The 16835-nt window shown below is 57.4% G+C and overlaps 1 protein-coding gene across 22 annotated transcripts in view; it reads left to right on the forward strand.

Moving 5' to 3' along the window:
• The window catches only part of BIN1 (bridging integrator 1), a 55431-nt gene that overhangs the window by 9578 nt on the left and 29018 nt on the right, over nucleotides 1-16835 (forward strand). The window contains exon 1 of one of the 22 annotated variants that reach the window (XM_027056022.2): nucleotides 11852-11915. The exons of 20 other annotated variants lie outside the window; for them this stretch is intronic. In XM_027056022.2, coding sequence (XP_026911823.1) covers nucleotides 11904-11915 — 12 coding nt within the window. In that variant the 5' untranslated portion in view covers nucleotides 11852-11903. Of the gene's footprint in view, nucleotides 1-11851; nucleotides 11916-16835 lie in introns of those variants that run through there. One more of the 22 variants, XM_027056047.2, reaches the window with a different exon arrangement.

Genomic DNA, 16835 nt, shown 5'->3' on the forward strand with positions numbered 1-16835 from the left:
TGGCTTGAGGGGCTCTCAGAGGCTGTGAGGCCGGAAGGCAGATTGGGTAACGGGAGAGCCTTTGTCAGACTGGCTGCTTTTCCAACAGCTGCTGCTACTTTCTTTGGACCCTCTGCTCAGCTCAGCCTCTCCCCAGGACTGTGGCCAACATGCCTGAGCCCTGGACGAGCCTGGGCCCACCATTGGGCACCAGGGACAGACCTGGCGCAGGCAATCTGGGCTGGAAGAAACCCCGCAAGGGGCCCCCCGCTCCCTACCCCCATCCACTATAGAGCCCCTATTTCTCTGCTCTGAGGGGGCATCATCACTCTGCCAGGACATGATAACTATCTTGGGGGTCAGATACAGGTGGGGGTGATGCAGGTGCTAACCTGGGGCCCCGGGCACTGGCAGTGGAGCAAGGGCAGAGATTGAACTGGGGTTAAGAGGTGTGTGCAGGGAGGAAGACAGACCCTAAAAGAGAGGATGGAGTGTGGCCCCAGTGACCGCTCGCCTACTCTGCGGGCCTGGGCCTCTCTGCAGCCCCGTTTCCTCCTCTGTAAATGGGAACAAGAGTTCCTGCCCCACAGGCTTGTGTAGAGGGTCCAGGAGGAAGTGAATGCAATCAATGCCTGGTCCCTGGTGGGAGCTGACACATGGGTTTTTTCCCAGGGAGCATCTTGGGGAAGCACCTGAGAACCCACACGTATGGACCATTCTGGCTTTGGTGTTTTGAGCTGTTTTGCTTATGACAGGATTCTTGACATTGAACTGTGGTGTACTTTTTTCCCCTTCTTTTTTTTCCTGTATTGGCTGAAAAAGCTAAGCTAAGGTGGTATCACCTCCTGGAGGAGGGAAGTCAGAGCCCCCGAGCCAGAGCCCGATTGAAGGAGGTGGTGGTGGGGGGAGGCAACTGGTTCAGGTGGGCTGTGCTTTCAGGGACCGGGCGAGGGCACAAAGCTGGGGTCAGAGGTGAGGGGTCGCCCATCATTCGTTCATTCGAGGAGGCTGATGTGCAATGGAAGACTCCAGGCTTGAGAGACTTGGGCTGAACCCTAGCTCGGCCTCCAAGCCTCAGTGTGCCCATCTGGGATTTGGGAAGCATGAGACTCTCCTCTCCATGAGACAAGGTGAACCCGGGGACTCCTGTAAGTTCTAGTGGCAGAGCTGTGTCCCTGCTGGCTCCAGCTGGCTCTGGAGAGTTTAAGAGGGAGCACAGTCTTCCTGTCTCTGGAATTTTGTGATTTATGAAGAACACTTATACCTGCCATTTTTCATTTTATGCATTGTCTTGCTGACCCGTGAGGTAGGCAGGACTGGATTATGGTTCCATTTGGCAGGTGAGAACACTGATGCTTAGGGAAACCCTGGGATTTCCTCCCTTCCGTTCATCAGACTTGGCCCCAGGTTGGTCTTTCCCAGGTGCTGCCACCCCCCCTCCCTAAATCCAGGGCTAGGGAGAGACTGCTGAAGTGCACAGGTGCATGTCTAGGCATGGGGTGCGCGCGCGTGCGTGTGTGCGTGTGTGTGTGTGTGTGTGTGGTGGGGAAGGCGGCCCCTGGTCGCCCCAGGAGGCTGGCACACCAGAGGAGAAGGTAAAGCTGCAGAACTGGCCCTTCCCTGAGTTGGGGGGTTTCCTCATTGCCTGGCATTCGCCAACCAACTTTACAAGAGGTTTGAGTGTGGCTGTCCCCAGGAACCAAGGGACCTCAGAGGGTGAGGTTTGGAGAGAGCGGGTCTGATCCGCACTCCGTGGGGAGCCCAAAGGTAGAGGGGGAGCTGAGCACAGGCACCATCGCTCCCACCTCCCATGAAGAAAGAGCTGGGGGGCCCTGGGGCAGGGGAGACTTGAGGATGAGCTAATTGCTGCAAGTGTGAGCTGAGTGAGTCGTGATCTAAAATGAGAGACAAAATCCACAATTCATTGGATGTATTTGCTGAACCTGGGACAGGACCCAAATACTGTTGTTTTTCTGAAATAGTAAACCAAGCCAGGGGTTTATTTATTTGTATCCTCTCTCCACCCCTCAAGGATTCAGTCTAACAGTCTGTCCTGGCAGTGGGCTTGGCTCAGCTAGAATGTCACTGCCCTCCCCAAGTTGACTGCCTCCCCCTCCTGGCTGGGTGGACTGTGGGTCTGGAGGAGGCCACAACCAAGGGGGGGCCCGGGGCCCAGGCTGTGGATTTGAGGGGGGCCTGCTCTGGATCTGGTGGACCAGTGGGGGCTTCCTCCTCGTGTCTGGTCCTGGCACTGCTGGCCTAGCACACTGCAGAAACTACCTGGAGGGCAGGGCGGGAGGGCTGAGTCAGCACTGTGGGAAACCCACGGGCAGCAGCAGGACGGGACCCGGCGGCTGCACCCCCACCGGTGCCACAGCACTCACAGGTCACCCTGTCCGCTATGCACCCCAGGACACCTGGGGAGGCTGCCACCATGTTCTCCAGCTGGTGCAGTGCTACCCCCGAGCCACGCGGTGGGGAGAGAGGCCTCTGCACAGCCACGTGCTCTCAGCACACCCTGAGACCTGGGATTCTAGCTTGTGCTCTCTCTCCCCCGCTTTTTTAAGAAAAAGAATTTATCTACTTATGTAGCACAAGCCAGGGAGGGGCAGAGAGAAAGAGAGAGAATCCCAGGCAGGCTCCTCACTGCACAGAGCCTGACATGGGGCTTGAACTCACGAACCGTGAGATCATGACCTGAGCCGAAAGCTCAACCCACTGAGCCACCCAGGTGCCTCTCCTTCCCCTTACCTGGGCCTTGGGCCAGGCACTTAACCCCTTCCGCTATGGTTTGCTTCTTCATAGAATATGGTAACCATCTTCCCTGTTTCACCCAGAGTCTTGGGGGGTGAAGGCTGGTCCTGTGGTGAGTGTGTGATCCTGGCATCTGCACCTAGTAGACACTTAATGCTAAGTGAGTTGGAGTGTAAGGCTCCAGTGCAGAAGCAACGGGAAAGGTTTTGCAAAGCACCTTCTCTAGTGTGGCAAGGTGGCAGGCTTGGGTTCAAATTCTAGCTGTCCTCCTCTCAAGCCCTAGACTTTGGGCAAGTTACTTACCCCTGAGAGCCTCAGTTTTCCTATTTGTGAGGATTAAATGGAGAATAGTGTCTCCATTTCACACCAAGGGTACTGGAAGTTGGCGTGCCAGCTTACGGGCTCAGCTCTACACTGGGGCGGGGGTGGCTGAGGCACCTTAGGTGTGTGTGGGGTGTTTGACTGTGCCTTGGCACTGTGTGTGTGTCCTGTTGGGCTATCCTGGCTGAGTCCAGGGCATGCTTGGCCCACCAGTAGTGCAGGAGTCCAAGCCCAGCTTGGAATCCAGATGGTGGGCCTGAGGGCTCCGGGGAGGATGGAAGGAGGCATTGCTTGGAGAGGGCCTCATGGGGGCCAGGTGACTTTCATCCCTCCCACCCTGACTCCTTCTCCTTGTAGGCAACAGAATCCCTTCCAGCTTTTAGAAGATCTACAAGTGTCCAGAGCTGTAGCAAGGGATGGTCAGGGACCGACCTTCAGAATCTGGGGTTGGGCGTCCGTCCAACTTGCCTGTCTCTGGACAACCTTCCCCTTCAGTACGCAAAGTTGCCTCCTTTGGCACATTCCTGTGATTTTTTTTTTTTTTTTTTTGAGAATTGGTAACTCTGCCTCACTATTCAACTTCCCCTTGGTGTTGAATTGTGTTTCTCCTGGCAAAGAGGGCCCCAAGGGAGGAAGGGGCAGTAGGCATGAACCCAGCAGGCATAGAGGGTGTGCTGGTGTTTGCTATGATTTCTGGGGGTCTCTGCCACCCCTCCCTGTCCTCACTGCATCAGCCTTCTTGGAGACTTGACTGGGAGCCCAGATGTGTTGAGTGAAGGGATGTGGGTCAGATCCCTAGGGTCCCTCCGTATTCGGTGAGACAGGGACTCCTGTGCTGATGGTCTGAACAAGCCCTGGGAAGCCGAAATGGATGGGCCTCTCACGATCACCTGGTCCTCACCTCCCTCCTTTGACTATAGAGGTGGGACACCGAGACCTGGAGCGTGACGACCTGTCCAGGCCTCTGGCGGCCCCTGAATGATCCCCCTGAGCTGCCCACTGAGCCAGTGAGGCCTCTAGGCCCCTGTTCTTGCCCACTGCATCTGCTGGGGCTGGAGCTGGGGAAGATAGCACCTTCCCCTTCGGTACGCCCCTTGCCCACCCTATCTCTCTAGCCTCCCCTCCCCCACAGAAGCACTGAAAAGCAGGTGCAAGGTTGTCAGAAGGAAGTCTGAAGGGGCGCCTGGATGGCTCAGTTGGGTGAGTGTCTGACTCTTGATTTTGGCCCAGGTCATGATTCTGCTGTTCGTGCATGGAGCTCGCTTGGGATTCTCTCTCTCTCCCTCTCTCTGCCCCTCCCCTTTGTGCACACACACACTCTCACTCTCAAAATAAGTAAATAAACTTAAAAAAAAAAAAAAACAGAGAAGGAAGCCTAGAAAAGCCTGCCCTGGCCCCTGAACATTCATTCCGCCTGCCAGGGGCAGGGGCGGCCATGTGGCACCCCCTGGTCTGTCGGTGGTCCCACTTTCTTCCCCCACCCCAGGCTTCACCCTTGACCGGATTACCTGGTGGTCAGCCCCTCCCTCCCCTCTAGTCCTTTCCCACTTCTCCTGCCTCCACTGGCGGAATGCAGCCAAACTAGACTTGCTCCTCTGGGGAACCATGAACCAGCCAGTCCCCACCCCTTGATTCCCAACTGTGAAGTTGGGGGTCTGTATGGTGCCCTCATGGGTACCGGGGACTTGTGGACGGTCCAGGGCTGTGGCAGGGGAGCTTCCAGGCAGATGAGGGCCTGGGAGTAAGCACAGGGGCTGGGGTGAGGGCCCCCCTTCCCCTGACTACTGGGCCAGGGGTGCTTGTCAGCACTTTGGTGGCTGGACTGGGTGGGAGCTATTTAAAGGTGATTCCAGGCATCCACTCCCTTGAATAACAAAAATAACAACAGTAGCCAAAATAGTAGCAATAATGTGTTTGAAAAAAATACCACTATCTTGTCTCCTTTAGGTGCTATTTATTTATTTTTTAAGTATTTATTTTTGAGTGAGAGAGGGGGGGGGGATGAGCGGGGGAGGTGCAGGGAGAGAAGGGGCAGAGGATCCAAAGCAGGCTCTGTGCTCACAGCAGAGAGACTGATAGGGGCTTGAACTCATGAACCATGAGATCATGACCTGAGCTGAAGTCGGACACTCAACCAACTGAGCCCCCCAGGCGCCGGTAGGTACTATTTAATAGTTACAGTTTCACAGATGTGGACACAGAGCATTCCAACAGGTGAAATAAATGAATGACCTGTTTGCGTACTTAGGTTGAACTTCTCTGATAGGAATAGATGTAAGTAAAGGGCTAAGGACATCCAGTGGGGCAAGTGAGCCTCTGTGGCGGAGGTGGAGTCAGGGAAGGCTGCCTGGAGGAGGTGATGTGAAATAGCAGCATGGGCTGGTATCAGTAAGGAAGTAGGGTTTCCTGATGGAGATTTGGGGGTCCCAGGGCTGGCCTTTGCTTGGCCCTGATGCAGGTGGGTGCTGGCAGGGACTTCATCCTCCCTTCCCCTGGCCCTGGCTTCATGCTGTGCTGAGCTGCAGGCTTTTTTTGCACAGGCTGTTCCCCCACCGAGCTAAGCAAGCAGCTGATGAGGGGTTTGTGGGAGGCCGTGCACTGGAGGGACAGATTCCACCCCCTCTGTTGGTGGCCAGTGTCCTAGAGCCTGGGGCTGAGAATAGCACCCACACTTGCATGGAGGGGACAGGTGGGGCGGGGTGGTGGCTCTGGGGGTGGTTGTGCTGACATCTCTGAACAGGTGGTGTGGGGTGCTGGGCCAAGGGTGGGGTCGTTCCTGTCCTCTGCAGGCCCCACCCAGAATGACAGGAGGCCAGCAGGCGGCCCTGTGTCACTCACATGCCCTGGCTGTGAGCCTTCTCTGGACCTCTTCCTGGGGTGGGCTGCATCCCAGGCTCGGGGCCAGCAAAGTCAAGGTGCATCAGGGCTGCTCATGGGGGCTGCCGCTGGTCACAAGAGGCCAGTACTCTTAGCTGCTGTTCGGTTTCCTTGGGGCCTTTACCATTTTACCTTCTTACCACCAGAGGGGCCAGGGTAAGGGGGTGGCTTGCAGGATCCTAGCAGAGCTGGGGGGCGGAGGGTGCTGCTGGGGGGAAGTGGGGTGGATTGGTATTTGCTGTCCACCAGGAGCGTCGTGCGTAAGCCTGCGTGAGTCATGGGGAACAGGTGCGCTGGGTGGCAGGCACCGGGAAAGTCATGTGTGGGCTGAGGGTGGGAGGGCAGGGCGGGGCCGAGGTGGGAGAGGCCGCCTGAACTTTCTGGCCTGGGTGTGAGGAGTCCCAGGTTAAGATGAGGGGAAGGGGACAGAAAGGAAGTCACCTACTCAAGCACACCGCATCCTTAATCCTCCCATGAGGGAGAGGTCTTGGCTCCATTTTACTGATGGGGCTCAGGGCTTAGAAAGGTGTACTCCCTACGTAGGGTTTCACAGCCTGGGCCTGCTCCCTGAACCTTCTGCCCTGAGTCCTCTCCCCATGGAAGAGGTCCTTAGCCGGAGATGCTCCTCCCTCTCTCCCTCCCCTTGGCAGCTCTCCAGACCAGACAGACACTCTGAGCTGGCCCTCCGGAGTAGGAGTGACGGAGCGGGGAGGTGGGCAGGGAATGAATGCAGAAGCCTGATGCGGGGTCTGCCCTGGCTGCCCTGGGCTTCCTGGCTGTTGTGTCCCCACCTCCCTCCTTGACATCTCTGGGCATCTCAGACTCACCATCTCCAGTGATGACAGCTCCTTCCCTCTTGTCACTCAAGCCCTGGAGTCTTCTTCACTTCTCTTAGTCACCCCACATTCGGCCACTTCTCACCATTCCCTGCTCTTGCCAAACCAGCTTTGGCTCTACCTGGGTCACTGCAGACACCTTTGAAATGGGCTTCCTGCTCTGTGAGTCAGATCACAGCTCCCCGGGCTTCCTATTCCATGGAGAGCGTCAAAGCCAGAATCTTCCAGGAGCCTGCAGCTAAGGCCCTGTGGTCTGGCCCTGGCTGCTAAGGCCGTGTGTGCAGTGGTTAGAGCAATGGCCTCTGGAGGCAGGCTTGGGGTTTGGATCCCAGCTACCCTGCTGGCTGGCTGTGTGACCCCGGAGAGATTTTAAAGCAGTGCCTTGGTTTCTTGCTCTGGCCTGCTCTTCCCACCTCAGGGCCTTTGCCCTTGCTTCCCCTCTGCTTGGCAAGTTCTGTCCCCTTCATCAGGTCTCAGGTGTCACTTCCCTGAGCTGCTTCCTAAGAACAGCACTTCTCTGGCCTCACTCTTTCTGTGCATTGCTGTGTTTTTGCTCAGAGACTCTTGTATTACCACCAGACATGCCTCCTCTTTGGAGTGTTGGCTCAGGGACTTCGCTTTGCCCCCTGCAGAACAGAGCCAGGCAGGCTGGGGGAGGGTGTCCAAGATGAGCCCCAACCCAGGGGGCCAAGTCCCAGAGTCCATGGGGTAGGGACTCCTCACTGTGGAAAGTCTGGGAGGGTCAAAATCAAGTGAGAACCCTTGAGGAGGGAGCAGCTTGGGCTGTCCTGGAAAAGTTGGTGAAAAGTTCCTTTCTCCCATGGGAATGTGGCCTGGGTGAGGTGGAGTGCTGTGTGGGGAGGTCTGGATAGTGGGTGCCTTCTGATTGTGGAAGGGGGCGGCCAGCCTTGGTCTGGGTGGTTCTAGCCCTTCCAGAAGCCCTCCGACCCACTGTGGAAGCCTCCTTCTGCTGTTGACTAGGGATGGGCTCCGCCTGGTGGGTGACCCCTGAGGGGAGGGGAGTCGTCCCAAGCCTGGGCCCCTCTGGCCCCCTTGGGGCTGTAGTGCTTCTTTTGGCCTAGACCTCCTCTTGGCTGACTTTTCTATCTTAGCCCTGAGATCACGGGCTTTGAGCCTCAGTTTCCTCCCCTGTGGAACACCTCCCTCTTCTCACAGGATTCGGAGAACACGTGTAAGCCTCTTGGATGCCTTTGGCTGAGTGACTGCTGCTGATTTGTGGTTTCCACCTCCACTCTGGCAAGCTCAGCTGGGCCCTTCCGGGCTCTACCCGACCTCTTCCCCCTCCGGACGTGGACTCCTGCTGCCTCTGCTCCCCTGTGCTCTGTTCTGGGCTGCTCCCATCTCCCTACCCCAGCCCACCCTAACTTCCTCTGGGCTCTGGGTGGCCCTACCCTGGCCGCTGGCCACAGGCTTATCTGCTGAACAGGCTGGAATTTCAGGTCCCCTGGGAGGGGAGGGGAGAAGGGAGAGGGGGAGGGGCATTCTGGTCCACAGTTGCCTGGGGTGAGGGCCTTCCGGTCCACCTGGACAGATGGGTGTGGAGGAGTAGGAGACACCCCCTCCAGGCTCCCTGCCGTCTCAGGGGTTAGGCCTCCAGCCCCAGGATGGACCACGTCCTCAGGACTCTGTGCATTCTGGCTTTTGACCAATCAGATCTCAAGGCAGTGTGGTGGGGCCGATAGAGTTAGCGGGCCGAGTTTTTTTATGTATCCAGTTAAGGACGTAAAAAAGAAAACCAAACATCACTCTTTACTCTCACCAGTGTTTTGTAAGGGAAAGGGAAAATTGCTGAAAGAGGAAGGAGATGATTTTAGACTGACCGTCTCCCAAGCAAGGCCAGTTGACTTCCTCAGCCAGGGGCCCACAGAAAAGGATGATGAGTCTTTGTGGCCTGGTGTCAGGGGCCAGTGACTTCCAAAACACCAGGACCTGTGGGCGTGAGGCAAGGAGCTTTCTGGGATGGGGGAGGGGTGGGCGGGTGCAGCCCAGCCTCTTTCAGGTTGGCCAGGAGGAACCTGGAAACGTTTTTCTAGTGTTGTATTTCCTTGCAAAAGTCTCGACAGCTTTGCATTCTGCTACGCAATCTGTCTATGTTGGTTATGTCACAAAAGTGCTTCCGTTACCAGTTACATCTCCGGAAGGCGGCAAGGATGCAGCAGCAGGATGAATCTTTTGCAGTAAACCCTGCACGTGCTGCCTGTTACTGCCGGGCATCTGGGTGCCTCCCACTTGAGAATGACAAGTGCAGGCTGGGCTTTGGAAAACCATTAGGTTTGGGGGGATCTCTCTGAACCTCAGTTTCTTCATCTATAAAATGGGACAATAGCCCCCACCTCAGGATGTCCTGCTGATCTGAGCCCAGCTGAAAGCGGGGGTTAGGGTGGTGGGCTTCTCTCAAGGGGGGGTCCTTGGACCTTGCACCCTGGGGTCATGCTTTGCAATGTGATCTTTGTGGAGCTTAGAAGGAGGGGTCGTTGTGGTGCCCTCGGCTGGAGCCTGCCAGGAGCCTGGCTGGGGAGAGGAGCCCTTCAGAATGTGAGGTGAGCCGACAGCATTTTTCCCCCTGGGAGGAAGGCAGGATGTGAGACGCCTGTCCCCAGAGCCAGTCTCTCCTGCTACCACCTTGCAGCCAGCCTGGGGAAATGGAGGTCCTAGGACAGCGGTGTAGAGAGACCAAGAGAAGGGATGCAGGCCCCTGGCCGGGCTTGTCTTTTGGGGGCTGCAACGTGTACGTGTGTGTGTGCGCGTGTGTGCGTGCATGCGTGTGTGTGTGTGTGTGTGTGTGTGTGTGTGCGTTTGGGGGTAGAGAGAGGGAGCTGGAGTCTAGAGGCTCCCTCTCGTCCCTGAGACCCACCTGCCTGGGGCTGCCGGGCCCGTTCCTGGCCTGGAGCCCATCTTGCCACCTTCAGCTACTGTCGGTTTCCCTTTCTCTGGTTTTCTCTCCATTTCCCCTTCCTCATTCTGGGTTCTCCTTGCACAGTGTCTCCTGGCCTCAGCTCTGCTTCTTGCCTGGCTCTGTGGCCTCCTTGTGGTTCCCGCTGCCTTCCCACCATGCTGGGGGGCGACCAAAGGGCCGTGGGAGGGAGCCCCATCAGGAAGTGTGTGCGAGTGTGTATGCACAGACATGGGGGTGAGCATCAGCAGGTGAACGTGTGGGTGCTGGGTGTGCCTGCCGCCTGTGCATGGGAGCCTGTGAGTGTGCACACGGGTGCTGCGTGGGGGGCCTGAGTGCCAGGGAGCATTCTTGCCTCCTGGGGATGGAATGCTGTTCTTGGCTCTTGCCCAAGGCCAGTGTTTCCACATTTATCTTTCTTAAAAAGTCTTGGAGCCTCTGGGAAGTTGTAAGGGAAAGCCTGATGTGCGGCCAGCCTGGCTCTGCAGGAGGGCCTAGGAGTTTCACTGGCCAGGGCAACTCTGCCGCGTGTTCCGGACTTGCTTTGTGGGACCCTGGGCTCTGCTCCCAGGCAGGGGCCTGAGTGGCTTCTCCCTCCTGCTGGCCACAGCTGGGCTGGAGTGGGGCCCAACTCCTTCCAAGAGAGGTCAGGCCCCTCCTTCTATCCCTTTCCTCTTGGTCCCTGCCTAACCCTAAGGCACAGCAGGAGCTCTGAGGCTGCTAACCATGTCAGACTAGTCAGTGGGAGACCACCAGCCTCTGGGGGAAGTGTTCTGCTTGCTCTGAAGGCAGAGCCACCTGACTGCTCTTCAGGGAGCTCGTGAGGCTCCCTGGAGGGAGGGGCAGACTTTGCTGGGGCTGGATGCTACATGAGAAGATGGAGCTATTTCCTTGTGCCCAGGGTCAAGAGCCACACTTCAGGGGTGGCACCCCATGGAAAGGACCCAGGAGTCAGGAGCCCTTGGGTCTAGCCTTGGCCAGGCCACAGGCCACCTCAGCACTCTGTCCTTCTGTCTTCTTTCTCATTAAGTGGGAGTGCCTTATGGCCACATTAGAAGAAGAGGCCAAAGAAGGAGCTCAGCCTGCAGCACAGCGCTGGGAAGGGTTCAGCAAGGCTGGTGGGGCATCCCTGGGCTAGACTCAACTGTTGGAGGGGCCCATTGTCTCTGAAACCCCAGCACACTCAGTCACTGGCTAGAGTAGGCCCATGGGTGGTGTGGCCTTGGCTGGAGCGCAGTGATGGGCCCAGAAGTATAGTTCATTTGCCACAGCAGATGAGATCTGAGCCACGCTTGTTTACAGCCACAGCAAAGCCACAGAGTCCTGGGTGGCCAGCCAAATTACTTAATGTCTCAGCCTTACTTTTCTTATCTCTAAATTGGGGGTACTAGTGTGCAGCTCAGGACATGGCCTAAAGATTAAGTGAGATACTCAGGAGGAAGGATACTCAATAGCAATGAACACACCTCCCCCTGAAGACAGCCAGGCTCCTTGGAGAAATGGTGGGCTTTAGGGGCATATGCAGGTGGCAGTGAGTGCTGGGCTTGGGGGCCTACCTCTGTCCTCTCCTTCCTTGCTCTCTTGTGGGTGCTGCTGGGGTCCCGCCCAGCTCCTGGGTTGTGGAGGGTCTGAGACAAGCATGGGGACAGGTTCAGGCCACTAGTGTCAGAGCCCATCAAACGGGTCTAAGGGCTCACAGAATCAGCGCGGGGGACCGGAAGGCCAGCTGTGCAGCTCCTTAGCCTGGCCCACCCCAGCTGTGTGTGGGAGAGAGTGTGGAGAAGGAGGCCTCCAGGCCCCATCACAGAAAGAAAGCCCCAAGGTGTTGGGGGTGGGGGGGCGGTGAGCCAGAAACCCGGAGGCCCATGGGCAGAGTGGGCAGAATATGCCAGATTGGCATGTCTACCCTGGGGGAGGGGGCAGCTCTGGCCTTTCCCCCCTTGAGGTGTCTCCCTCAGAACAGAGCCCAGTTGTGTGTGCTGAGCGACCTGTGGGAAAACCTGGCCTTCTTTCTGCCTGCCCATCTGTCTGTCTGTCTGCCTGTCCTGCCTGTTTGGGAACCTGTGTGTGAGGTGCAAAGACGCGCATCCTGTCGCTGTGGTCCCCTGACCGCAAGCTCTCCTGGGAGGAAGCTGTGAGGTGGCAGTGCTCAGCCCCCCTGGTGCAGCTCACTTCTCTGCCGACCCTGACAGAGGCAGCGACTGGGCAGGTGCCGGGAGGAGATGATGAGGAAGGTGAAGGCCTGACAGGGTCTCAGCTGGGTGGTGGGTTCTTGCAGGGGAGCTGGATGAGTCTCCCCACTACCTCTCGTGTTGTGAGTGTGTGTGGGGGGGTTGGGGTTTGGGGGACGCACTGGGTGAAGTGTGGGTGGGTCCCCATCTCAGCTGGCTGTGTGAGACGCCTTTGCAGTAGCCATGACAAGGGGTGCCGTAGCTGCTGGAGGAGCCCCCGGCTTTCCTGCTTGGCCCAGAGCCTGGGGACCAGGGCTGATTGGGAACATGGACCTTGCCTCCCTTTGGGCTTCCCTCCTGGGGCCCTGGACTTGGCTCTTCTCCCCAGCCTTGGGTTCTAGAAAGCACTTACTCCTGCCATCTGCCATGCCATTCAGATGTGAGCATGTGTCCCCACAGTGCAGGGGAAGCCAGCCCCTCTCTGGAGGAAGGAGACGTTAGAGTCCCCCCCTCCTCCCCATAGGGTGTTGTCCCGGATTCAGGGCTCCAAGCAGGGCCACCCGCTGTAGCCCAGTGGGTGAGTGCCTGCAGACCTCTTATCCACACTGTATCTGCGGGGCTGGAGTGTCGTGTGTTGGGTGGGGTCTACTGGGTTCCCCTCCTCCAGTTTCGGAGGTTAGGAGCGGCAGAGCAGCTCAGAGCTTGCTCCTGGTCAGACCTTAGGCTACAGGGCCTGATTTATCCACGCTCACCTGCCACCTTGTCACATGGCAGTGAAGACTCTTACCTACAGGAGGGAGCATTTGGTGTCTGTAAAGTGCTTTGCTCAGTGCCTGGTGAACAGTCAGTGATGAACTGCTCCTAGTTCAAACAAGACTGGCCCTGGGGGGACCTTCCTGTTCCTCTGGGTTTGGTGGTCACACAAGCATGGCTGTGTAGAGGCACATGTGCCTGTCCCCAGGAGGCCCCAGGAGGAGAGGTGAAGGTTTGGCAGGACTCGCCATACCGGGCAGTGGGAGCGGGGTGCTCTGGGCTGTGAGAAAGGCCACAGCAGAGAGGCTGGGAAGGGGCCCCTCCCTCCTTTGAAGCTCCCCCTGAGCCCTGGTGAGCCTCCTGCCCTGCACAGGGAGGGGCTGCTGGCCCCGGTTCACAGCGCAGGCTCACTGAGGCCGAACTGTGTGTGGATGTTGTCGCAAGGAGGTTTGTTTCTGCCACCAGCTGCTCCTCTCCACCCTGCCCTGGACTGTCCCTTCTGAGGACGTCAGCTCCACTGCTCTCAGGCTGGGCTGAGGATGTGTTGAGAAGAAACAGGGGCACTGATGAGGCTTTCTGGGCTGCTGAACTGCCCTCCCTCCCTCCCCCGGGCTAACACCAAGGTGTGGCAGGGTCTGTGCACCTTTCCTCTGCCCCATCGTGAGAAAGGCTCTCTGTGTTTATTACAAAGGGAGACACACGTGACAAGAGCGTAAGTGTGACACTGGTGTGTCTGGGGCTCTCCCCCTACATAACCCTGGACAGACCATGGGAATCCTGCCTCTGTCCCCACCTCCTGCTCATCCTATAAGGCCATCTTCATTGTCCTGCATTCTCTGGGCCCCTGGGGGCCAGGCCTCTCTGGATGCCCAGAATCCCCCAGCCACTCTCAGTAGTCTGTGTGTGAGCTAGGCACAGGGAGGCCCCACTAACCGCGTATTGAATGGGCGGAGCACCTGTGTCCCTAAGGCCTGTGGCCTTGGCCACGCTTGCCTCCTGGTGAGCAGAGGGCTGAGTGTGTGCAGGTGTGTCCTAATGAAGGCATTGGATGAAGGGGGCTGAGTGTGTGCATGTGTGTCCTAATGAAGGCCCTAATGAAGGGGGCTGGAGAGAGCAGCCCTGAGGCCTCCCCTGGGGATGGGGACAGATCTCAGCATGGCAGAACAGCTTCAGGTGGCAGGGAGGGGGTGGGTTGTGGTCTGGGCTCCCCAGCAGTCGGTCATAAAGGTCTGTTAGCCAGCGGCTGGGCCATGGCAGGAGTTCCAGTTACAGAGGTTGGAAAAAAGGAAGCTGGTAGTGGGAAGCTGTGGGATTTTTACCGGACTGAATTTTGTCTTTGTCCTTACTCCGAGGCAGGGAGTGCTCGGCTTGCTTTTCCCTCTAGTAGCCACACCAGCAGCACCTTGAGAGCGGGAATCCACGCTGTGTGACCTTCTGTCACCTATAAAATGGGGTAGGTGCAGGGGGGGATTAACGAGGCCAAGGCCAGCATTCACTCACTGGGCATTTTCCTGAAACACAGCCCTGCAGCCATGCCGTGGTTACCGTTCATGGTGTGGACAGGTTAAGCAGTTAGCCTGAGGTCACATGGAGCCAGGAGCCTACCCCACCTTCCTGAGCTGGTCACTCCCCTGCACACGGCCCCTTCAGGCTTGGGACCTGCTGGGGTGGACCTGGGTTATCCAAGACCGGTTCTCAGGTCATGTGAGTGCCAATCCTAACCCTCATCCTAATGTTGACCTTTCACGGTCAGCTTTCTGTCTGTGTGTCTGGCTGAGTACTTTCTGTATGCAACCCTCCCATTTTGCATAAGAGGATACTTAGCCTTAGAGATGGGATGTTCTGTTGAAGGTCATGGCTTAGATTAGCCAGCAGGCACCAAGAACAAGTTGTGCGTCTGCCCTGTGCCCAGCCCTTTGCAGGAACTGGGAACATGTAAAAGGCTGGACACTGTCTCTGACCTCAGACTGTTTGCATGGCTGGGGCAGAGAGCCAGAGGCAGACACTTGGGCACATCCCACAGCAGTGAGGAGGGTGGGTCCCAGGCCTTCAGTGGTACAGAGTGTTGTTGGGGAGAGAGAGGGCAGGGGCAGCTTTGCAGAGGTATCATACGAGCAAAGTTTTGAAGGGTGAATAGGAGTTTACTGTGTGCGCATGCATGTATGTTCAGTGTATGTGCGCCTGAATTATGTCTCGTGTCTTGGGATGCTATCAGTCTGGGCCCAGTGTGGGGGTTGTTAGGTGTTAGGCTTGGCCCCCAATTGTGTGAAAGTTGCTCTGAAGGCCTTTTAGGAGATTGTTGTTACTCGAATATGCCAGGTACAGACACATGTTTTATAGATATGAGCCTTAAGGTGGGTGCTGGTGTTTTGTTTATTCATCAGACAACGCACTTGAAGTTCAGAGAGGAAGTGCCTTTTCTAAACAGTCTTCTCACTGCCTGGCATTGCTCACTGTGGCTGGCTGTCCTCAGGCCTGCAGGTGTCCCTGGTGGGGAGCCGTCTGGGTGGAGTGCATTGCCAGTTGGGGAAGTGGGGCCGCGTGTGCGTGTGTGTGCAGATCTGGGGGCTTGGAGCCCTCAGGAGCTCTGGTGGCAGGATGGGCACTGGGGACCTTTTGCTGACAGAGTACATCTCCTTGGGGAGAAGGGAGACAGGGCCACCTTCCCAGTGTTCCTGTCTCGAGGGCCAACCAGGCCTGGACCCTGTTCCCTGGGAGCCTCTTACTGTCTCTTGTGGCCTCTCTTGACTTCTGGAAGTTCTTTCCCACCTGGTGTTCCATTTCTGTCTTTGGAGGTGGTGGGGCCAAGGGGCCGGTGTCTGATAGGGGGTGAGTCACCTACTCAGGCTCAGTGCAGAGCAGGCTAGGTGCCTCCACAGCTCTGCCCTGTTTCCCCAGGACCAGCTGGGTATTGCTGCCAAGGGAGGAGTGGGGGAGCCCGTGGACGGCGGGAAGTGCCGAGTTTCTTGCTCACGGGGGTTTAGTTTTGCTCTTTTCCTCTCACCTCAATATCAGCCTGCAGCTGCCCTGGCCTGATAAACCGTGTTGTGACCATTATAGCACAAAGTTGTTGGTGGGCCGCCCTCCCATGCCCACCCTGCTCCTCCCACTGCCCACGTCCTCCCCCAGCATCCTCTGTGACTTCTGGTCATGTTGAGCTATTCTGATTTTCCTGGTAATGTTCCTCATCTCTCTGGTCTCCTCGCTTTGCTGCACGCTCTCCCCGGCCGTCTGAGCTGCCACTTCCCCCAGGAAGTCTTCCCTGATTGCTGAGGCTGCGTGGGATCCCTACCCCGGGCTCCCACAGTCCCATGTGCTTCCCTCTGTCTGGCTGGATCCATGTCTGATTGATGTCTGCTGCCCCAGCAGAGATGCCCATGGCTGTTGTACACAGCAGGCACTTGACGAGATGGCTAAACGTTCTCCACGCGGAGAGTGGGTCTGAGAGCTGACAGACCTTGCCGTGGTCCCCGAGCCAGCTGGACAGGGTGCAGCAGGACAGCACGGGCCATCCCAGGTCCAGTCAGGGCTGGGAAGGTCCGGACTCTGTTCTGGGACAGGGCCTCCCTTGGTTCAGGCCACCTTTTCTCCCTCTACCTGCCACCCCCACCCACTGCTACCTTTCCTTCTCATTCTTGTGGGGTTGTGGCCACTGCCTCTGCTGAATGTCTCAGCGGGGTCCTCCTGTTTCCTGTGGGGGTGCTGTAAGTGGCGGGGGGGGGGTTCTCTGCCTTCCCTGTCTTCCCATAAACCCACCTTGTCTCTGCCATAGCTTCCCCTTTCGGCACCCATCTTTCATCCGTCTCTTTCCCGGCCCTCTCCTCCCCTGTTGCCTTCACCCCTCCTAGCTTCCACCTCCCTATCTCTCTCATCATACTTCATGCTATCAGTCTGATACTTCCTCTCATCATACTTCCTCTCTGGCTCCTGCTCCTCCCTTTTTAGGTCTTTACCCCCCTTCTGGCCTTGGGTCTCTCTGCTCTAACCCATCCATCTCGGCTCCCCCCACACAGCTGAGAAAGCACAGTGTGACTCACCACGGGGAGAGTCCACCTCTGAGATGTCTAGCTGGGAGTAGAGCGGGTGGCTGCAAGCCTGTGTGTGTGTGTGTGTGTGTGTGTGTGTGTGTGTGTGTGTGAATGCATGTGTGTGAGTGTGAGTGTGGGTGCCAGCAGTGGGCCTGGCACGGCCTGCTGGGCTCTACAGAAGGGAGCAGGGTGGCTGGGGCAG

The sequence above is a fragment of the Acinonyx jubatus genome, chromosome C1, assembly GCF_027475565.1.
Source record: "Acinonyx jubatus isolate Ajub_Pintada_27869175 chromosome C1, VMU_Ajub_asm_v1.0, whole genome shotgun sequence".
Taxonomy (NCBI): Eukaryota; Metazoa; Chordata; class Mammalia; order Carnivora; family Felidae; genus Acinonyx; species Acinonyx jubatus.